Source organism: Pelobates fuscus, chromosome 10 (genome assembly GCF_036172605.1).
Source record: "Pelobates fuscus isolate aPelFus1 chromosome 10, aPelFus1.pri, whole genome shotgun sequence".
Taxonomy (NCBI): domain Eukaryota; kingdom Metazoa; phylum Chordata; class Amphibia; order Anura; family Pelobatidae; genus Pelobates; species Pelobates fuscus.
The window spans coordinates 20,260,542-20,284,497 of NC_086326.1; the positions used below are offsets into that span (position 1 = coordinate 20,260,542).

The 23,956-nt window shown below is 37.4% G+C and overlaps 2 protein-coding genes across 3 annotated transcripts in view; one reads left to right on the top strand and one right to left on the bottom strand.

Annotated features, from left to right (window-relative positions):
- GOLGA7B (golgin A7 family member B) overlaps nt 1-23,956 on the bottom strand; it is a 252,415-nt gene that overhangs the window by 138,278 nt on the left and 90,181 nt on the right. The gene's annotated exons all lie outside the window — the stretch shown is intronic.
- The window catches only part of SFRP5 (secreted frizzled related protein 5), a 75,129-nt gene continuing 67,354 nt past the window's right edge, over nt 16,182-23,956 (top strand). For both annotated transcript variants that reach the window (XR_010085731.1, XM_063435121.1), the window contains exon 1: nt 16,182-17,068. Coding sequence is in view for 1 of the 2 variants with exons in the window: in XM_063435121.1 (XP_063291191.1) it covers nt 16,552-17,068 (517 nt within the window). In the remaining variant the exon portion in view is untranslated. The remainder of the gene's footprint in view (nt 17,069-23,956) is intronic.

The following is a 23,956-nucleotide window of genomic DNA, read 5'->3' on the forward strand; positions in this document are numbered from 1 at the left end:
TAGAACGTTACAGGGTACAATACAGTGATAGCAAATTAAATTCTCTGGACTTTCGGCCTGGGTTGGCAGGCAGGTCCCTTAAATTGCAATCAATAAAATAACTTAATTATGTAAAAATATTACATAAATACGCACGTAGAATTTAAATATATATGCATATTTATATATTTGAAGTCTACGTGTATATTTATATAATTATTTATGTAATTTTGTATATGGACATATGAATAGTTCGTATTCTTTGTATTTATTTATATATACATAGATATATATACAATTTCATTCTAAGTGTATTTTGATATAAATATATATATATTAATATCAAAATACAGTTAGAATAAAATTTCGTATAGATATATATATTTTTTTTAATTTTTATTATTATTTTTACATGTTTAATTTAATTTAAATTACTTATTATTTGTATTTTATAATAATATATATATATATATATATACACAATATATATAGTTATTATATATATTATATATACGTGTGTAATTTAATTACAAGTGTATTTTTATATTAATATATGTACATATTAATATAAAAATACACTTAGCATGACATTATATATATATATGATATATAGACATATATTATATAGGTATAATATATTTCTATATATCATATATATATACACATATATAATAATAATTTTTTTATTAACTTTAATTTTTTTTATGATTTTACAGTTGCAGGGAGACTGCCTGTCAGCACAGACAGTCCCCCTGCAGGCAGACACATGGACACCTATTGTGACCATGTGGTCGCCCTGTTGAGCGATCACATGGCCACAGGGGTCCTAATTCGCCATGGGGAGACTGTCTGGGCTGCAGGCAGTCTCCCCACAACGGGAGCACCGCCGATCGCCGCCGGGGGAACGACGGCGATCGGGTAAGTACATTGGACCGTTAGGACGGTTCAGGACCGTTACCGGTCGGCAACGCAAAAATGCAGATGACGGTCCTGAACCGTCCTCGGTCCTTAAGGGGTTAAAGGGACACTATAGTCACCAGAACAACTACAGCTTATTGAATTTGTTCTGGTGAGTAGAATCATTACCTTCAGGCTTTTTGCAGTAAACACTGTCTTTTAAGAGAAAATGCAATGTTTACATTACAGCCTAGTGATAACTTCACTGGCCACTCCTCAGATGGCTGTTAGAGATCCTTCCTGGGTCATGGCTGCCTAAAATGCATCCAAACATTCAGTGTCTCCTCCCTCTGCATGCAGACACTGAACTTTCCTCATAGAGATTCATTGATTCAATTCATCTCTATAAGGAGATGCTGATTGGCCAGGGCTGTGTTTGAATCATGCTGGATCTGCCCCTGATCTGCCTCCTTGTCAGTCTCAGCCAATCCTATGGGGAAGTATTGTGATTGGATCAGGCCACCACTTCTGATGATGTCAGCACACTGCTTGTTTTTCTGAGGCAAACAGCATGCAGAGTTACAGCTTCAAGCTTGAATACAGTAAGATGTGTACTATATTTATGGAGGCATGAGGGGCTCAAGGGGGCTAGATGGTGGTGTTAACACTAAAGGGTCAGGAATACATGTTTGTCTTCCTGACCTATATTGATCCTTTAACTCCTAAATGGCAGAGAATCGAGCAGTGAAACTGCAGGGGCATTATCTATACACAAAACAAACTGCTTCATTAAGTTAAAGTTGTTTTGGTGATTATAGTTTCCCTCTACATTTTTCTGGTGAAAATCACCAATAATCTAACCAAAGACTATTATGAATTGTCTTTGGTTGAATTAGCCAGTTACTTGATCTGGCTGAATTGTTTTGATTGAGTGGAATTGCTCCCTGCAGTAGCCGTCTACAAAAATAAATAAATAAGTAAATAAATAAATAAATAAAGGTTTCTAGTATATACTAACCCTACATGTCATAGGACAGGAATTTGCAACCTTGGGCACTCCAGATGTTATGGACTACACCTCCCATGTTGCTTTGCCAGCATTATGGGCGTAAGAGCATTATGGAGGATGTAGTCCACAACATCTGGAGTGCCGAAGGTTGCCTATCCCTGTCATCGGAGATGCAGGACTTTGAATGGGCTGGAATAACAGTTGGAGGAGGCTTGAAGGGTGTTTGAACTGCCATGAATGTCCCTGTATACGTATTTTTGCATATTGTGTGGCTTCTTTCTAAAGAGATGTAGGTTAGATGCGCTTGTGGCGTCTAATTTATCCCTTGACATTATGTTGTTGCAGTTTCACACCTCAACATAATATATCAGCAGTGTAATTTTATGTGACTTCTGCCCTTTAATTCATGTTTCACTCCTCAAACTTTTTTTGTGAACATAATTAACATCACTATCTTTCTAATTGACAGATGTTCTGCTCACCAGGCGTTGATACATACCTGTCTGGGGATCAATCCCATCCCACTCCTAAAGTCATGGAAACAAATATTTAGAAATGTACTCAGTTATCGGGAACAAGATCCTTGTGATGCTTGAAAAAGATTTATTGTGCATCCACCTCAAGTAAAAACAAATAATGTAAACTTGCATATGCCAGATATATACAATGCAAACATCATTCTCATGTGTTAAGACATGATCAATAGAGATAGAGCTGTAATCAAAATTATTCAACCCTTATTGAAAATCAGGTTTATTTTCAAGATTGAAAGACTTCAGTGGATTGCAATGAACAAATCAAACAAAAACAATTGAAATAGCTCAACACAAAGAATGATTCAAGTGGTTTAACCAAATTCAACTAAATCTTCACCTTAAAATGACTTCTCCAGTCTCAAAATGATTCAACCCCTTCATGGCAAGCATCTTTAGTACTTAGTAGAGCACCCTTTTGCTGTTATGACCTGCTGCAAATGAGATGCATAGCCAGACACCAGCTTCTGGCAGCGTTCCTAAGGAATCTTTGCCTGTTGCTAATGAGAAATGGTCTCCAGTACACTAATATTCTTGGGTTTGCGTGTTGCAACCGCCTTCTTCAAATCCCACCACAGATTTTCTATGGGGATCTAGGACTTCTGCAACCAAGCCTTGGTGGAATTTGAGGTAAGCTTAGGATCATTGTCTTGTTGTAAGGTCCAATGACGCCCAAGCTTCAGCTTCCTCACAGACAACATGATGTTTTCTTCTAGGATTTCCTGATACTTCAAATTATCCATCTTGCCTTCCACACGCCGCAGGTTTCCAGTGCCAGAGGATGCAAAGCAACCCCACAGCTTCACCGAACCACCATCATGCTTAACTGTAGGCAGAGTGTACTTTTCAGCATATGCTTTATTCTTCGTCCTCCAGAAATACCACTGATCAATTGGTCTGAAAAGCTTCCGTTTTTTTCAGCTCGCCACAGAACAGAATCCAAAAACTTTTGTGGCTTATTTATATGATTTTGAGCATATTATAGCTGACTTTTTTTGTTCTTTTGGATCAGTACTGATGTATGATTTGTAGTTCTGGCATTGAAACCTTCTGCATTTAGTATGCACCTTACTGTGCTCACTGAAATCTCAGTGTCGGTTGCCACCAAGTCTTGCTGCAGGTCTGTTGCAGTCACTCAAGGGTTTTTCACAACCTGCATTTCAGAAATCTGGTTGCAGCCATTGATAGCTTCCCTTTTCTGCCCCATCCAGGTAGTGTTGCCGCTGTTACTATAACTTTTAACTCATAAACTATGCTTTCAGTGGTGTCTCTAAGAACATTTAGTGCTTTGCTATCTTTTTGCATCCTATTCCTTGTTTGTGAAGGACAATGATCTTTTCTCTTAACTGTGTGGACCTTTCTTTTGACTTAGCAATATTTCTAACAGGCAGTTAAATTTGACACTCAACAAACCCCTAGCCATTTCAGGTATTTCAAATGTTCCATCTCAAGCAGAACCAGTGTAAATAATGAAATAATGACAACACCTTTATTTGTATATTAATTGTGAGGGATTCTATTCAGGGAGTTAAATAATTTTGAGACTGGAGAAGTCATTATAAGTTGCATTTTCAGTGTGATTTGAGGAAACCACTTGAAGCATGCTTTGTGTTGAGCAATATTCAATTGTTTGATTACATAATTCTCACTTTTTAGCTATATGTATCTACACAGGTTGGTCATCAAAACCAATGATTCTCACATTTAAAGTACCTGTATTTGGCGCAAATAGAGCTTGCTGCAGGGATTTATCTAAAGACCATGGACTGGTTCTAGAGCATTCGGGGTTTAGTTTAAAATTTTACAAAGGATCACTATTTATAGACAAACAATTAAAGGGACTCTCCACTTGCGCTCCACCTGCGCTGACCTCCATTTTAATGCATTATATGGATAAAGAATTAAAAGCAAGCAAATATCTAATAAAATATTGAACTATAAATAAGATATATAAATCACTTTTTTAATTTCCTGCATTTGCTGCAGGATCCCTGCAGAGGATCCTCACGATGAAAAAGCTTTAGGTGCTTTTACAGGGTGGGCACCATGAAAAATTAAATAAAATAAAAAAGGATTAATTTTCAAGCCAACAGTGGGCAGCTACATGATGTGCAGGACCAGTAAAATTCTGGAGACATTTGCACTCCACCTTTGGAACCCACCCAAAGCCGTAAGCCAATCATGACCCTACCATTGTTACTAATATATTTAACCACTGCCCTGAACTTGGCAGATGTTTCATTCGTGAAAAGACAAGACAAAAGACTCTGAAAAAAGTATTTTACATTTAGAGCTATGAGTGTAACTGTCAAAGATAAAAAAAAGACTTAAATGGTGTGCACAAGCCTTTACAAGTACGTACATTTAGAAAGACAAACAGAGCTTCTCCAGTCAAGTTCTGAAATTAGGGATGCTGTGCGTGGGGATGACATTGCACTTATGAGATACAAACAAAAATCCTTTAAGATAAATCAATATCTTGCATTAATCTTTGAAAGACATAACAAAACTAAAGGAACATTTTCAGCACCATAACCACTTCTGCAGTGGTGAAGGTACCAGGAATGCCCTGGCATCCCCCTTTAAGTAGTAAAACTATTTTATGGAATGGTTTAACTTCGGGGCTTAGCTCAGAAAGTGAGCATCCATCTCTCCCGGAGGCTGCAGAGAGGTGTGGAGAGGCGCCCGGCAGACTTCTTGGTAAAATGTCAAACCTTTCTGAAACAATATGTCTTCTCACATATGGGGGGTGGGGAGGAGTGCAAGGACACTTCTCGCACCATAATCACTTCAGTGTGCTTGGAGTTTTCCATTAAAGTAATATCTGTACAAATAAAAGCTTTGAGCTAGATTAATAACTCACTTACACGACTGATTAAAGGATATAGCAAACTAGTATTTATTCATATTTAAGCCATTTTTGCTTGTCAGTGATAATGACCCAAATGGAAAAAATTATATTAAAAAAAACCCACATCAGTTTGATTTTTAATGAGCAGAAGAATTTGTTTTCTACATTATGTGCCATTTTAAACTGTAATCCCCTCTTAATTGTTTCCCATATTATTAATACTGTATCCATACTTATATCGACTCTTCAATCAGGAAGTTGGCTGTTTTTCCCTGAAGTCGCTTTTCATTCAGTACAATTTAGTTTTTAGTGAATAAACGCTTAATTTGTTCCAATTATCAGTTTCCAGTAGTCCTAACCCTGATAACACATTGAGTACATCTGTAGACCTTTTTTTTATTTCTTTTTTTTATTTCCATTTTGACAGTTCTTCCCAGCTGAGATAACTTTTTCCTTTGTGCTTTTAATGTGTTGCAAGAGTGAAATGTGTGCGAGCGTTGAAGGTAAACTGCTGCTTTCATTCCCCAAACTAACAAATCAGTCCTTATCATTCAAATAGAGGAGTCTGCCAACAATAAGTTTCTGGGTTTCTATAGGAAAACTGCAGATAACGTACAAACGGAAACTATGACAAGTGAAAACTGATGGAAAGGAGAGAAAGCTTTGATTCTAATGTATTTGACAGACGCATACTTTCTGTTAATAAGAGAGAGGCAGCGATCGAAGGAAAAATATTCAGAAAGATTGGTAATCTCCAAGTACTCCAGTGACAATGTATCTGGTGGCTTTTGATCAGAGCTGTCTACGCTATAATCAGGGTCATGTAACAGTGACACTATTCTCATACCTGTAATTGACAGGATAAATATATGTCCTTACAAGGATTGCTTTTAGAATTCCAGCATGCCAGAGGTTCTGAAACATATACTCCAGGAATGTTACATAAGGCAGAGAATATTTATGTAAGGGATTTCAAACTGAAGCACTCCAGCTGGTTTGGACTACAAGTCCCAGAATTCTCCACCTGTTGGAATTATAGGACGTATATCCAAACGGTGATGACGGAGCAGTTCAATACCTCTGATCTATATCATCTTTTTTTTTAGATTATTTTAATGAAAACGTTAAATTGACTGTGTTATTTACTAAATAAAACTAAACTGAGAATTCAAAGTGAATGAAAATGAAAGCATGACTGACCTAAAGAATATTTTATAGATCTGCTTTTAGGATCTTAAAGTTGATTTTTTTTTGTACCAAAACCAAGGTAGAATTTTTTTTAGTTATGGAGCAAAATGAATTAATTAAGAAAGCAATTTAATAAAAAAAAAAAAAACAGCCAGTACAGTAACTAACTACAACCTAACCTAAAAATTGCACTTAAAGTGTTTGGTTGCCAGGCGTGTCCCTATAACTGTGACCATTTGTGTATGTTATCAGCAATAGATGACTTTATGTGAATAACTAAGCTGGGTATGTTTTCTTGTAGGTAGAAACATGAGTGCGTCAACTTTTTAAAACTCGACCCAAAATTTTATATTTTACCTGGAAAAAATAAAACATCAAAATGTTAAACAATGGAATATAATAGTTTAGGCCTTCTTTGGGCCTCATCAGCAAAGTGTGGCTGGTGCCCCTCTGGGAGCGGTGGGCACAGGGCCCACATCTGGATTGCCCTTTAGGCGTGGTGAGAGCCAAGTTGATGCATTGCAGTGGGGCAGTCTTCTTTGGGCCTTGTCGGCAAGGTGTGACTGGTGCCCCTCTGGCCATAGTGGGTGCAGGGTGCACGTCTAGATTCCCCTTGTGGCGCGGGAAGAGGCAAGTTAGTGCATTTACTAAATGCTGTTTTTACTAAATTTAAAGACAGTGCAGATTATAGAACACCACACAGATGCTTTATTATTGATGAATAAAACACATATTTAGTTAGTTATTTTATATTATATAATTTATTGTTCTAGGATAACTGCACTTTTTTGTTCAAGTGAAAATGAAATGGCTACCCAGGGCATGAGGTTCTCAAGCCAAAAAACTGAATTGTGTGTGACACGCCAAATTAAGATGGACTCACAGTGGTAAATTTTTATAGTATTTATACATGGGCTTAAATATATGTTTGATGTTTTTGCTCGGACTCCCACTGATCCTGGGTGACAGCTGTAGGGATATTACTCATCAGCCCCAATACATAGAATAAAATACGAAAAAGAAAATACACTAAAAATCCCCCTTGCTGCTTCATCTTAAAGGCAAAATCTCCAATGAGTCAGAAGGAGTATTTTTCTAATCACCTACACATAACACAATAACCAATGCATGTGGGGTGGGTGACAGCGCTGTAGGGTGGCTGTGTGGTGGAGAAACAAATACAAAAATAAAAAAAAACAATAGAATATAATTATACATATGAAATTCAGGAAGTATTTATTTGACTGTGTAAATACGTCTCTAAGCCATTTCTGTTTTCTGAGAAATAAATTGATAACAATAGAATGTTAGTTACTGTTCATGAATCTAATCAAATGGCTCAACAATAATTCACCCAATGTACTTTGTCTTCTATCTAAAGGGTCAGGGAATGTGAAGGAAAAGAATGGATGTAGGGGAGACAAAGATACATGACTTTGATTTACAAGTTTCAATGATTATATTTTGACTATATTTATCTCTCGTAATCCTTTACTTTGGCTGAACTTTAACAGACTAAATACATTTCACTTACCTGTATCTTGAACATTTGTCCTTTTTTATTTTGGTCTCGAAATATTAAAACTAACAGCGGTTATCTCTGTACTGTGTTATGAAAGGGTTTACTAATCAAATTCCAAAAAGTAAATAGACAGTTGGAGTTTTTTCAAGCTTTTCTACTTTGGCATAAAATTTGAATTCACTTTAAATTCCTGATAGTTCAAGCTTTAGTAACTAACGCTGGAATTGTTACTGTCTACTAATCATGTAATCAGGAGCAGCATCCACTAGTAACTGTCATTCCCACCAGCAACCCACTTGGTATTACATAGTTACATAGTTAGTTACTGTAGCGTAGTAGAAGTATAAACTGCAACATCTCCGCTGGAAAACTAATCAGCATACCAATAAAGGGTAGCGTAGTACTTCCAATCCCATTCCCCAACAACTGGACGAAACACAGTTTTGGGAGTCAACTCAACTTTTTATTGAACCACAGCCGGCTTTATACAAATCTCCATGCAAGGGGTCTCCTTAATGACATTCTAGGGGTTTCTCCCTGGTGGACCTTGTGGAAGACTGGGAACAAAGTTACATTTCCCATGATCATTTTCTGTACTGGGAGGGTAATTGCATAAGAACACTTCTTTAATTAAATTATCTCCCAGTACAAAACATTAAACAATATTTTAAAAACATAATAATTCTTATAATATTTATCAAAACTCCACAAAAGACACTTCACTGAATAGCTGGGAACTGAGCGCTCAATCTGTCGAATTACCGCTCAGATCCGTTTTGGTAGACCAGAAAAGCCATTTGAGTGAAGTTTTGGATCGGTCAGCCACAAGGTGAAGTCCCAAATTAGTTCCAGGCAATTGGAGGCTTTGACCGGTCTCCTTTCGGGAGTTCATACGAATAAAACAGACTAATGCACATATTCATAAACTGGGTAGTCATGTGACTGGAGGTCGGTGGTTTCATTTAGTGGAACGCCGCTCTGTTTGGATGGACGGAAGTACACGAATGAACAGGATGGAAGTTCAGCGGTGTTCGTGAGGTCGAGAGTCCGATTTTAGTTCCATGCACTCAACGAAAAAACACTGCTGGACGTTCGTGCACTAAGATGGCCGCCGCCACGTGTTCGTTCATACGAACGGCGACCACCCATCCGACCCTTATGATTTTGTGCTTTTCCCATGTTGCAAACTAATTAGAGACACACAACTCCACTTGTGGTCTCACATTCGGTATTTTGTTTGACTTCACGAACAATATGTTCATGTTCTGTTCGTGAAGTAAAAATAGACGAACCACTTTAGTCTTTTACACACAAAGTGGCTAGTTTTGCCACAGTTACATAGCTCAAAAAGAGACTTGTGTTCATCAAGTTCAGCCTTCCTCACATATGTTTTTGCTATTGATCCAAAAGAAGGCAAAAAACCTAGTCTATAGTGCTTCCAATTTTGCAACAAACTAGGAAAAAAATCATTCTTGACCCCAAAATAGCAGTCAAATATCTCCTTGGATCAAGCAGCTATTTCTCCACTAATTAGAAATGATATCCCTGTATGTTATGTTTTTGCAAGTATTTATTCAATTGCAGTTTAAACATCTGTATGGACTCTGATAAAACCACCTCTTCAGGCAGAGAATTCCTTATTGCTCTTACTGTAAAAAAAAACCTTTCCTTTGCCTTAGATGAAATCTCCTTTCTTCCAGCCTAAATGCGTGACTTGGTATATCGGGTATCACATGAAAGAAGTCAAGCTACCCACCATTAAAGGTACCCTGCACTTTACAAGCTATGTGGGTTTACTTAAAGGAACACACTTCATAAAAGAATACATTTCTTATAATGTTGGAGTGTTGCTGAAACTCCTGCACCCCCTTTGCACCTAACGCCTGTAAAAATGTATCCCTCATCTAATGACAAAAGATTGATTGAGGGTTGGGAGAGTTTCTACTTATCAATTTTATAAAAGTGCCAGATTCTCTTGAAAATAACGTGGAAAAGAAGGGACACTGTTACCGCTAAATGACATAAGGTTTAGGTATTTGGATGGTTACTTTAATTTAATATACTTACCTGATGTTTACTTTTGCCACACAGCATAGAACCTCAGCATGCATCAATCAGCTATGAACACAGCTGTTCAAACAATGGGATCAGCATCCCACAATTCCAAGAATGTGGGTATAAGTTGCTGTGTTATCAGTTTCAATATTCACTGCATTACCTCACCTGTCATCATTTAACCTGACTTCATCATATTCTCATATTTATTATTTTACCTTTGTTACAATAAATATATGTAACGCAATCTTGATAAAATAAAATAAATACATTGTTGATGAAACCAAATAAAAAAAAAACACTCATTAAGATGAGTTTTTTTAATATAAAAGATAAGGGGGAAAAGGTGTCAAATGATAATGAAAAAATGAATATGTACGTTGAAATCACATTAAAAGCTTTGCTCGAATGTCCTTAGATGGAAGGAGTAGCTAGAGTGTGTGACCTTCGGGTAACAGAAGGATTTATAGATGATATTATATCTTCATGCTCCAGTAGTTTACATAATTCATTAGACGTGCTGGTCCATTCTGCATGCGTCTCTTCTCTAAAGATTTTATCTAAGATATTTATGGTTATGTAGGTTTATAGAATGCTCTAATAACATGATTGTATTTGTCAATCACTTGCTAAAAATCTGCAAACACAGGCTATAAATCCATAATGGCAGCGAGTAAAATACTTGTCAGCTGTTTAAAAAAAAAAAAAAAAAAAAAAAGGTCATGAAGTCTTAACGCTCCTGTACACCACATCATCAGTGCTTTGAAATAATAATGTGATAATGCCTTCAGTAATCAAATACGATAGTATTGGTAAAACAGATTGTAACCTATTTGTACTGGTTACAGTGTGACAGAAAGGATAATGATTACTGCACCATTGAGGAATGTAAAGTAGACAAAGCATAGATCAAAAAGTCACAATGTGCAGGATATGGTGATGACAATTTACTCCGAATCCTGCCATTTTGTGTTACAGCATAGGTAGGGAAACAAGATGAATATCTTTAACGCATATTCATACAGGAGTATAAATTGTGTTCATTTATTTGCACAGTGGCTGGCAGAGAAATAGTGCTGCACCACCTTGGAAGGTCATTTAGTTTTGGGTACATATTGGATTTACACAAAATTAAGGGTAGTTTATGCTTTCAAGCAAACATGTGGATGGTATAGGGGATGGTATAGAAGTGGCTGAGGAGGATCATGGCACTTTTTTTTTACAGCATATTAGATAGCATATATGTGGGTGACAATTACATTAGTGCCATTAGTAGCACTCACTGGCCCCCTAACCATCAATTCTGGAGACTTGAGCAAATAGTGTGGTTAAGTCTTCATGATGTCACAAGATATTCTTACACAGGTCAAAGTGATACCTGCACATTAGGAAAACTAGAACAGGCAGTATACAGATAAGGAGGACTCCACTTGGAGAGGGAATGTTTATCGGGAAGAAAGTGGAGAAAGCGGTTGGCCCTCTTTTGATCGCTTACTTGATTTCTTCAGTAGATTAGGTTCACAGAAGTGTGCCATTGCTGGTACTGTTACAGATTGGTATTGTTGATTTTTCTGAAGGCTTTGCATGCAGCTATACCTCCAAAAACTTTCAGCGTTGTAGAAGTTGAAGAACTTAGTACAACTTTGAACAACTAATGAAACGAAGGCAGCTCCAATCATGAGATGTCACAGCTCAGATTCTGAAGTCAAACAGAATATAAATTCCACGATCAAATTCAGCTGATGAACATTCTAAACATGAACATTCCTTCTAAGGAAATATATAGTTTGAAGTGTATTATTATTGTCCACCGTCTGTTCACCTGATGAATGCACTCTTTGTTGCACATGCACACAAATTATTGCCTTTACGTTTTTCACAATCAAGCACTGTCTACCCTTCAACACACACACATTTATTTAGCTGTGCTTTCATTACCTTAAAGGAACACTCTATGTACTATAACCACTATAGTTTGCTGTAGCAGTTATGTGGCCTAGATCAGTGGCTTTCATCTAGTCTGTCATGGCACAGTTGTGTTTTTCGGGACTCCGGCGAGTGTGCCACAAGCAAATTCACTTCAGGGATGAACAGCTTGAGTGCAGTCCTTAACATGTGTTTTTTGTTGGTGTTTGTTTTAATAAATATCACCATTGAAATTGTTTTTTTCTATCTGTTAATTTAAATTAATAGATCACTTTGGCCAGAAGTATGAATATCTCTTCAGTAAACCTATAGTCGGGTTATTTTAGTAGAAGCTCAGAATGCGGTAATATACATTAAATGCAAAACTAAAGCAAACAAACCATCATGATAGCTTGAAGTCAGTCCAGCAGCATAAGTTCATAAGCAGAAAGTCAGGCAGTAAAGTCAGGTAATAGGAGGTGACTATCAAGGAACACTGGTGTAGCAGTAGGGGAGCACAGTACAACTCAGCTAAGTAATAATGGGCAACTGGCAATTAAATAAATATTAAATAAGGAGGGAGAGCGGTATCCCCAGTCACCTCTGCTCTAGCCAAAGGGAGCAGAATTTGGGCCAGTGTGTGAGCAGTGGTATCTGTACAGACACCGCGTGATCACTCCCAGCGCTTGGAAGAGCACCACACATGGAGCTGCTGAGGAGGAACGGCCAAGCCAACCTTTGCCAGAGAGTTCAGTGCGTACTGGTGATGCACCTTGTGGAGCAAGGGGCAAGACACGGCAAGGGAATGTAAGTTAAGCCATGGGATCTTGACACCTATTGGTAGATGGTATATATATATCAGCTGTTGATTAAGGTAAAAAGAAAAAAGTTGGAGTGCCTTGAAAATTGTTATCTTATCAAAGCATACCTTTGCCAGAGAAAGATTGGTAACCACTAGCGTATAGTGCCATAACGCCAAATCCCCAGTTATTGGCAAACAGTTAGGAATGGTCATGTATTTATCATGGCTCTTCTCACTGCCTGATCGCAAACTACAAATGAGATAATCAGACCCTAACAATTACACAGCACCAACGAGCAAGATAACCAAACATTCATTGATCAAATTACAATACCCCAATCGGAAACAGACCAATTCCTAGTCAGGAGAAAAGAAAACACGTTATGTATTTAACATATACAAAACCAAAATGCATTAGGTGGCTGTTTCAAGTAGTTATGCTTTTCGTCATCTGCACAAAAATTGTGACTGAAAGAAAGGTACACTAATCTTTTTCTCTTAACAATATCTACATATAGACTAAAAGTGATGCTGCCAATCAAGCAGGCCATCCCTCGGAGGGGGAGGACATCTATTACTGATTAGCAAATGGTTTGACTACTTACATTGAGGTGGTGCCAGGGTACACCTGACACCATAATCACTACAACATGCTGTAGTGGTTATTGTACTTGGAGTGTTCTTTTAAAAATGTGAGTTATTCACGTTGGCCTATCTTCATTTCTGTAATTGCAGACCCACAAATGCCACATTCATATCCGCTGGCATCTTGTCACACAAGGGTGTAAAAGAGTACTTACTTATAAATTAATAAATTAAACTGGAATTTTAATGTTCGAGCCTTTAAGGATTAGTATAAAAGAAGCCAGCAAAGAGGTTAAACTGTCAGTGCTCCTTCATCTTGTAATAATCTTATTAAACAAAAATTGCAATCACACACATTGATAGTGACAGACGTTTTCCAGCTATTTGATGTACAAACCTGACTGGTAAACTATGGGAACTGAAGTAGGATAAGTGCCGTGTAATTGCTTGTTAGTTTAAATGTTTAATGTTCAAATTAAAGATGCTGTGACTTCATTCCACGGAAGATGAGTCAGCAAAGGACTAAAGGAATAATCACTCTTATGAGGTTATAATAGTGAAAATAAGTAAATTTAAAGAGAATTTCTAATTAAAACCAAACTGAGAGCACAGCTGACCTTTTTGCTTAAATTTGGAATTCACCTTTAATTCTCATTTTAGTAAATAACTCTGTTAATGCACAATCATAAAAAGTAGTAGAAATAGTTTTTTTTTTTTTGTTTTGTTTTTTATAAAAATAGTTAAATAGTGACCTAAGGAATAATACTGTCTTACTGATAGGATTATTCACTAAGGTGTAAATTGTGAATTCAAAATGAACTTCATATTTTAAGCCACAATTAAAATAAATCCTGCAAGTCCAGTACATCTTCTGACCGGCTATTTTTTACTTGGGCTTATAAATCACTTTGAATTCAATTTTAAATTTTGTCAATTCACACTTTAGGGAATAATATGGTAAATATCAAAGTTTATCAGTCTGGTAATCCAGTTCAAAAATTAATCTGCATGAGAGGCCCAGCAATACCTAGCAATCATTTTGCTAGTCTTGTTGGGAGCTATGGGATAGGGACAGGTTGACGGGATAGATTGACAGGCCCTTCCGAGGGGCGCCGCCAGTGAATGGACGTGTCAGCCAGGCTTGCCACCAACTGACAGGACCATGCTGAAGAGCTTTCTGAATGGTTCTGGTGCATGCTGCACAGGGCAGGCACATCTAATGATGCCTTTTTACTGTGCTGTCTGAAAACAGTTCCCTGGTGTCCCGGAATGTGATATACCAGGGAACTAAATCAAGACGGTGGGACAGGGCACTGAAACCGTGACTGTCCTGCTGAAAGTGGGACAGTTCAGAGGTCTTGTTATGGCTAATAATCGTCCAGAGACAGTGAACAAACAAAATCTCTACTTCTGGAAATACTCTTCAATCTTAGGGGCATTACGTAAAAGTAATGACCAGTATATAGCGGAGGGTTACTGGTCATTACTTTTACAAAATTTCCTATTGTGCTGCTGACACCTCCCTCTGCAGCTCCAAGCAGGGTAAAGTAATCCACATATAAATACGGACACATTAATAAGGGGATAACCAGAAATGTTTGTATCGAATGTCCTTGTAAATAAATCTTTTTGTAGCACTTGGTGTGCACATTTGCAATTGTTTGCACTGCCCTAATTTTTTCTATTTTTGGGGATTCCCTAAAAATAATAATGATGGTTTTGTTTGGGTTATGCCAAGTGATCTAAACTCAAATGGTCCCACAGTAGAAATTTAGGGCCTTCACCAGATGTTTGTATCTTGGGAAACACCCCATAAATGTATAGGTCTGTACAATATCAATGACCTACAAGGCCTCCAGAAAAATGTAGTTGCTGCCAGAGCAAATCTTACAGTCAGAGAAAAGGGGTCAGAAATTAGGGGGCTTTAAGTTAAACAGGGACCTGAGCAGAACAAGTCAGTGTACAGCACAGCCAATCACATTACTCTACCATATTAAAGCTGTACAGACGTGGCATTCTTCATGTAGCAATGCAAATCCTTTCACCACCATCAGGTCTATTAGTGATGTCACTTTCCATTTTATTTACAGCAGTAGTTTAAGTTAAAATGTTAGACAGATTTATAGAAGACTGGGGAAATAAGAAGAGCAAAATCCATGAAGTGGAGTAATGGAATTTCCAGGAAAAAAAAGAAAAAAAGTAATAAACACAGAATTCTGTGTGAACTGCATCCAATATAAAATATAAAAGGTTTGCTATATAGGGGTCATCTTAAAGGCAAATATGACGATGGCCTCTTTAACTATAAATTATCTTTAAATGTATCTCACTGAACATTGATTTTATGGTCCCGTATCGGCGTTTTATCTGTGTTTGGCAGTTTTGGCAACAGTTTATCATGTAATCATAGAGTTATTTTGTTAATGGACCGTCAAACTGCCAGAATATAAGACGGAGAAAAAAAAAATGAAAAACAGGAAAGATGATTCACATTTATAAAAAATATGACAAAGGGGGAACATTATGTGAAAAATGTCTGAAGTATATAAAACAGGTTCATTTGGATTGATAGTGAAATATGAGAGACTGAGACAGAAGAAGATTTAACCTGATACAGTATAAACTTCAGACAATACCAAACAAGGAAACATGTTGGAAAATATAATGGAATGAAAGCCTACAGGTGAAAGTCAATTGAGACAATGTAAACCTTTGCTAGACAAGATGATATCAATATGCCTGCACAGGAGGCAAAACCTGCATGTTGCATACACAAATGGAGTCAGGCATCTGAGCCTCGGCAGCAGGCATAGACTAGGCCACTAGATTGGCTGCTGGCTAATCCTTCAGGGCTCACTTAAAAGATTAGAGGTGGGTGGAGCTAAGATTCTCTGAACTGGGTAAGGAGTTTAGGAGCATTCAAACAAGCACAGACTTTTAATTCACTTCAATCTCCAGCTGTCTGCTCATGCAGCTGCAGGGAACATAAAGAGAGTGAAAGTAGGAAGAGAAGAGGAACAGAAAGGCACGGTCGTTTCGAATAACACTATAACCTGCTAAAAGAGGGAGACTGATTATTTTTTGTGATTTTTTTTTCCTCCGTTAGTTCTCTGCAAAATCATTTTTTTAAACGTAACCAAATAATCTGCAAGTGCATTCATGAATTGAGTTTTGAGATTTTGTCTGTTTTTTTTTTTTTTTTCTTCCTGAGGTTTTGGTGCAGTTATGCATTTCCAGTGGAATATTGTGGCTTGGGCACATTCCCTTCTCTTTGGGTTTATTGTATGGGGTTCTGCAGAAGAGTACGATTATTACAGCTGGCAATCGGACAATTTCCAAAACGGACGTTTTTACACCAAGCAGAGTCAATGTGTGGACATTCCGAGTGATCTCCATCTCTGCCATAATGTCGGTTATAAGAAAATGCGATTGCCTAATTTGCTTGACCACGAGACTATGCCTGAAGTCAAACAGCAGGCCAGCAGCTGGGTTCCCCTGCTGGCAAAACGATGCCATCGAGATACGCAACTATTCCTCTGTTCACTCTTTGCTCCAATTTGCTTGGAAAGGCCAATATACCCCTGCCGGTCGCTGTGTGAGGTTGTGCGTGATAGCTGTGCCCCGGTCATGGAATCCTACGGTTTCCCTTGGCCAGAGATGTTGAACTGTAATAAATTTCCTCTCGATAATGACCTGTGCATTACTGTGCAGTTTGGCAGCAAACAAGTTACGCAGCCACCAGGTAAATAATATATATATTTATTTTCTCAAAAGACAAAGAAAAATCTATACTTAAAAAAAAACAGCTTTCATTGCAAAGCCTTACTTAAGACATATGAAACAAATACAAATAATATCAGTTTTGTTGCAAAGAAAACAGCAATAGTTTGTAAGTTGTAAAAACAGAGTTTTATTTACAGAAGCATTGTTAATGTTGGGACTGTCGTTTTGTTAAGTAACTAAAACCATTTAAAGTTTTGCTTTGTAATAAAATGTTGCAATATTCAGCTGTTTTGCCCCTTTGCCTGTCAATGGTAGATGGGACTGTAAAATATGAATGAGTTTCACTCATATTGGTTCTCTCCATGCGTTTCTCCATTCTTGTCTTCCGCATTTAGAAACAGGTGTATATGACTGATCAAAAATATCTACAAACCGTAGAAACGTATAATGTGCATCTGTACACTGTTTGCATCCCCAAAAATGTTGCATCTATTTAATAATGCAAATAGACAGACAGGTTCAATATCAAATGCACTGCTAATCTCCTAAGGTAGTTCAAACTATCCCTAAAATGACCATTGTACGGGAAGAGGTAAATGCATTTTTATTTGTTTAGGGTAAGGAGTGATATATGAACCTTTACTGTATTAGACCCACTGTTATATGGCCATATAAAAAGGATTTTTAATAGCTTAATAGTGTGATATAGCATTGAAAGCAATCAGTAAATTAACAAGTTGTACCTGGATAATAGCATGTTTGTGACAGCACATGTTTTTAATGTACAGCACAATTCTGTCTGAGTAACCTTTGTGCTTATATCTTTCGAGTGTCAGATAACGCTGCTGTGACAAATCACCCCAGCACTGAAAGGGTTAGTGATTAATGCTGTTTGGACATTGAGTCGTTTTGCAAGAGCCAGAGAAAGCTAAGTTTGTTAGGATTTTTAGTTATTTCTTCATATAAAAGCTACAGTATTTTCTTGCTATTCCCTTCAGAGGGTGGCTGTTACTTCTCTGAATGAACCATTTAGGGTAAATATTATAGAGAAAGGAGAAAGAATAATAAAGGCACAAACTCTATAAAGAGTATACAAAGACATACTGTCAAATTATTATATCAGTAGGAAACCATAGCTGCAAGTAGTAAATTCAATTGCTGGCTGTGTGGATTCATTTCTTTTAAAGAACAATGTACAAAACTCTAATCCTAGCTCCGGAGCATAACACGGTACCATTTCATTTAATCCTTAGTATTACCTCTGTTGAATAGGGTTGAACCGACTTAATTTAAACTTTACTATCATATCCTTTCGGCACAGATGATAAGAACCAAAGTTTGCATATTTCATTAACATGTTAAGTGAGAGAACCCCAGTCAGTGTTGTGAAACGCTAGCTTTCAATTTTTTGATTTTGCAAATTCCACATTTAAGTAGCTTGGTCTTTTGATTGCTACAAGAGCAAAGGGCTGTGGAATGCATATAATCATATTTACTTAGCGCAGTTTTAATAATACCCCCCCCCCCACACACACACACACACACTGAAAACGCATTATAGTAATGACATTATTTTCTGAATAGATAATAGAATGAGGATGCTATCCTGCAAAACTTTAATAGAACAGTCAAAGAAGTGGCAGCTTATGTATTTGTTATGGTTAAATTAGACTTTTATTTTGTTTGCATTGCATTGATGCGGTTTTATTTACAATCAGCACATGCACCTAATACATTGGAAACATGTGGGGGGGGGGGGGGGGGCTTGATAACCCTTCCATAGCTGGTTATGTGATCATTGCGATACTCACCTTTTATGACATTAAAGGGTTAACCGTGTGTTATTTTTCTTTGAGGCAGGAAGTGATACAATACAATCTTTTTACGGAATGATAGAACAACATAAATAATAATCAGGGATTTTGTAGCGACGAGATTTTTTTTTTTTTAGCAAAAAGTAGATTCTTGTCAAATATTAGCAAACAGATGGAAACCAATGGAATGTTCCTAATGATTGCTCCACAAAAACGATTCTACATGCAGAGCGCTCAAAGTGTAAGAACATACCAGCTCAATCACATTAATTCTTTACATTGAAAAATGCTGACCTATCACTTCTAATACAATGAGAATATGCATAAAGACCATTCTGAGATAAAGAAAGGTTACGTAAAAGTAATAGATCTAAAGCATTAAACATTTAGAGCTTTTTTTTCATGTCCTATGTTGACGTCATCATAATTTAATTGGTTATAAAATGTTATCTTTATTGATCTCGTATTGCATTGTAACTTGTTTAATTTAATTTGGGGTGTAGGAAAATTGAAATGTTTATTGCAAAATCCTGTTTCTCCTTGCTGTTGAAAGTTTGTGAATGATGCATATTTGCAACAACACATAAAACGCATCGTGGGGACATGCAAAGTTGCACATATTTTATGCAAGGGCATTTACTAAATAAGGTGTTCTCAACTGACTTGCAAAATCTATAGCAAATTAGCAAAATTGGAAAAACTTTGTAATACTGCTGGCAGTCAAAGTATTTTGAGACAGGTGAAATCAGTTAACATTTAAAATTGTGGCGGTACTCTAGATAAATATATAATTGATATTGTCTTCAAAATTTACCTGCACCCTAAAATTCTATATTTTATATTTTTGACTTATATCTTATTTCTTTGACACCACTGAGTTTTCAACTGATGTAATTTTTCTACTCACCCTGTGCAAGTTAGTCTTCTTAGCAAGTGCATTGCAAGTCACATGTTTTAGATATAGGTTTAAGTTTTGCACAGACCTCCGAAATGACCTGCCTTCAAAGGAATAGGTGCAGGTCTCCCATCTGTATCCAGAGTTTGACATTTTTTTTCCCTCTCATGCCCCGCTGCTCAAGGAAACATTAGCACATGTTCAGTATGGTTTATGAGCACTCTGTGCGTATGCAGGTGGTTGATTAGTGGTTGACCCTTGTAATGTTCCTCCCTTTATTAATCAAGTCATTCCGAATGTTGGCTATTCTTGACATTACCACAAAATAGAAATGGACCAAAGGGCAAGAAGAAAAGGCCTGGCTGTTATCAGTAAGTCTGCGAATATTGTAAAAATTGGTGTAGCCAATGGGTAACATTTATCAGGTTACTATTATCCATCCTTAAATAGGTTTTGGCTCGGAGAAGCTAGCTAAGGGTCCAGGGATATTTAGCGCATCTGTAACGGGAGCTATCACTAACTTTATACACTACTAAAATCTTTATTAATATTGTTCGATAAACTTTCCAATTTTTTTAATATTTTTGCATAAACCTTTAAAATAATTTAATATTATGAAAAAAATGTAAATCTTACATATAATAATAATAATAATAATAATAATAATATTAAATTGTCTGATACTTTAATATGTTGAAAAAAAAAGAATTTTGAAAGTTTATCCAAAAATATAAAATTATTTGGATAACTTATCCAAGAATATTAAATTGAGGCCTAAGTACATTATGTTCCTTGGCTGCAAGTTAAATCACAGTCTTTAGATCAGAGTAGAGCAGGTAACAAAATAAGTCCCATAATGCAACAACTGGAGAGCACGTTTTGCCTACTACTAACACATGGACTATTTTGATGATCTCATCACTGTAAAGGAACATTTAAGGCACCATAACTACTACACTTGTTGTGGTGGTTATAGTATCAAGAGTGTCCTGATACTATGTGGCTTTAGTAAAAGTCACATTAAAAAAACACATTTAAAGCACCATAACTACTACACTTGTGGTTGTTATAGTATCAAGAGTGTCCTGGTGCCACTCCATTGTAAGTAATCAAACCATTTTTAAATGTTTTCACTTCGTCCCTGGCAATCCACCGAGCACTGCTATACGCCTACACTAATAACACCAGGTGCTTTTGACACATCTCTGAGCGAGTCCCTACAGTGTTTATTAGTTTCTTAACTGAACTGCATTGTTGGCTCACTAAGAGGTTTGCCTTGATGGCAGGGGAGCTTACACTTCAATGGCCATCTTAGTGGTAATACAAACATATTTAAATCCATAAGGATTTAGGATAGTGTGCTGGTAATTTTTGTTTCATTGTGTTCAATGTAGAAATGCAGTTTGTAGGTGCCTGATTGTAGTGTAATCATTTAGTGCATGTAGTGTTTGAAGTATTTTGACTCTCTACTCCCATCTTTACCATGCTCATTTAGAATAAAATGGTCATTCATTAAAAAAAAAAAATCACATTAAAAGCCACGACAGGTCCCTCAATTAGCCATGCAAACAAGTGCCATCTCCATCAGGTGGAAAGTGCAGTCCTATTAGCTAAATTTCTCCCTACATAATTTTGTTTCAAATGAAGAATGATTTTCTGATATGTCTAGGCTATTGCTATGTACCCACAAACACATTTCGGAATTCTACATCATAAAGGCATAGCATACATTATAGAAGAAGAGGATTGTGTGATCCACACATAAATGCCAAATTGATATGTTACATTTTTGGATCATACCAGGCTCTCCCACCTTCTGGTTGGCACACCACAGACAAGAGTGGCAGAAGTCTATCATGCACCACAAGCCTAAATAACAGCTTAAAGCTGTAGGCTGGTTGGAGGATCAGAAGATATTCACTTTAGAAACAGCCTTTGTCTTATTTAACTCTCTAATTCAATTGAATTAAACCATGAAAGGAAGCTAATAATGCAATCTGAGTCTACAATAGAGAATAAACCATACGTTCTATGCATATTGGCCCACCAGGCAGTGCCCCCTAACATGGCCAGACAAAATAACAAAAACATGGAAGCTCAAAATAAAGGAAAGCACCTCATGTGTGAATGGGGTTTGCAGAGGAGGAAATGTGACTTACTTAGTAAGGGGGGAAAAGTGACCCTAGTGGAGAAATGAGGAAGGAAATATACCTCGGACAGTGAAAAAAAGGTAACTAGAGAAAGAGAGAAAATGTGACTGGTTGCCAGGAAGAAAGTGTTCGGTCCCCGCTCCTCTGCCTTGCGCTCCTACGCCACGTCTCCCTCTCTATACACTGAGACAAGGTCTTGATGGTAAGGTATGTCTTTTTGCTGAGGATAATAAGATTTGCAAAAGGGTTGATGTTGCAGGAGGGATAAGCCAAGTGGCAAATGATTTACGTAAACTAGAAAAATGGTCAGAGCTGTGGCAGCTGACACTTAATGTGGATAAGTGCAAGATAATGCATCTTGGGTGTAAAAACCCAAGGGCAGAGTACAGAATATTTGATCGAGTCCTAACCTCAACATCTGAGGAAAGGGATTTAGGGGTGATTATTTCTGATGACTTAAAGGTAGGCAGACAATGTAATAGAGCAGCAGGAAATGCTAGCAGAATGCTTGGTTGTATAGGGAGAGGTATTAGCAGTAGAAAGAGGGAAGTGCTCATGCCATTGTATAGAACACTGGTGAGACCTCACTTGGAGTATTGTACGCAGTACTGGAGACCGTATCTTCAGAAGGATATTGATACCTTAGAGAGAGTTCAAAGAAGGGCTACTAAACTGGTTCATGGATTGCAGGATAAAACTTACCAGGAAAGGTTAAAGGATCTTAACATGTATAGCTTGGAGGAAAGACGAGACAGGGAGGGATAAAATGTTTTTCTTTACTAAATAAACTCAGTGGAATCGAGACATTTTCTTAAATTCATTACCATACATAGCCATTCTGCACAATATGCTTACAATTTATAAATAATAGATAATAATCCATCTATAACAACTATTTTCCTTCCTGCCACTTTGCTGAGAGTTCAGTCTGTATCTTGTTAAGGATGGATAAATATTTTCAAAAGATTCCCAACAGAACTCTCCCCGATTTGTATTCGTATACCTGAACATCCGCCCATTGGGATCTTAAATAACATGTAAAGACTGCTGCAGTATGTCCCCTGTGTTTGCAGGAATCTGGAATGAATATGCAAGCATGAGGTAAAATAGACATTTTTCACTAAAAATATCAATGGTGTCTATTGCTTTTTTTTATTCAGAGGAACAAGTTTAACATTTATTGGCCAGCAGTAAGTTACAAATAGCCTTGTCCCTTAGTCACATAGAAGTCATCTGAAGACCACTTGGGTCAAGGAATACATTTTACAGTCTGATATTTCAGCCTAAATGTCATAATCTTGTTTTCAGTCCACCAGGAACAGTTAAATGACCACTATAGTGCCAGGAAAACAAACTTGTTTTCCTGGCACTATAGGGTTAATAGCCCCCCCCCCCCCCCCCCCCACCCTCATGGCCCCTCTCCTGCTGGGCTGAAGGGTTTAAAACATCTTCAGTCACTTACCTTACCACTTCTCCAGCCCTGGGCTCCCTCGGCGCTGGGGAACTCTCCTCCTCCTGCCAACGTCATCACGCGCGCATTCAAACCGCCCATAGTAAAGCATTACTCAATGCTTTCCTATGGACATCAGTGTCTTCTCACTGTGATATTCACAGTGAGAAGCGTGGAAGCGCCTCTAGCGGCTGTCAGTGAGAGCCACTAGAGGCTGGATTAACCCTCAATGAAACATAGCAGTTTCTCTGAAACTGTTATGTTTACAGCTGCAGGGTTAAAACTAGAGGGACCTGGCACCCAGACCACTTCATTCAGCTGAAGTGGTCTGGGTGCCTATAGTGGTCCTATAACCCCTTAACCCCTTAAGGACCAAACTTCTGGAATAAAAGGGAATCATGACGTGTCAGACATGTCATGTGTCCTTAAGGGGTTAAGGACCAAACTTCTGGAATAAAAGGTAATCATGACATGTCCCACATGTCATGTGTCCTTAAGGGGTTAATGTTTTTGGTAAATATGTTACCTTGAAAATAGCAAGTATACAGTGTAAGTTCAGATGGGGAAAAAATGTATACTATATATAATGAGGATCCTG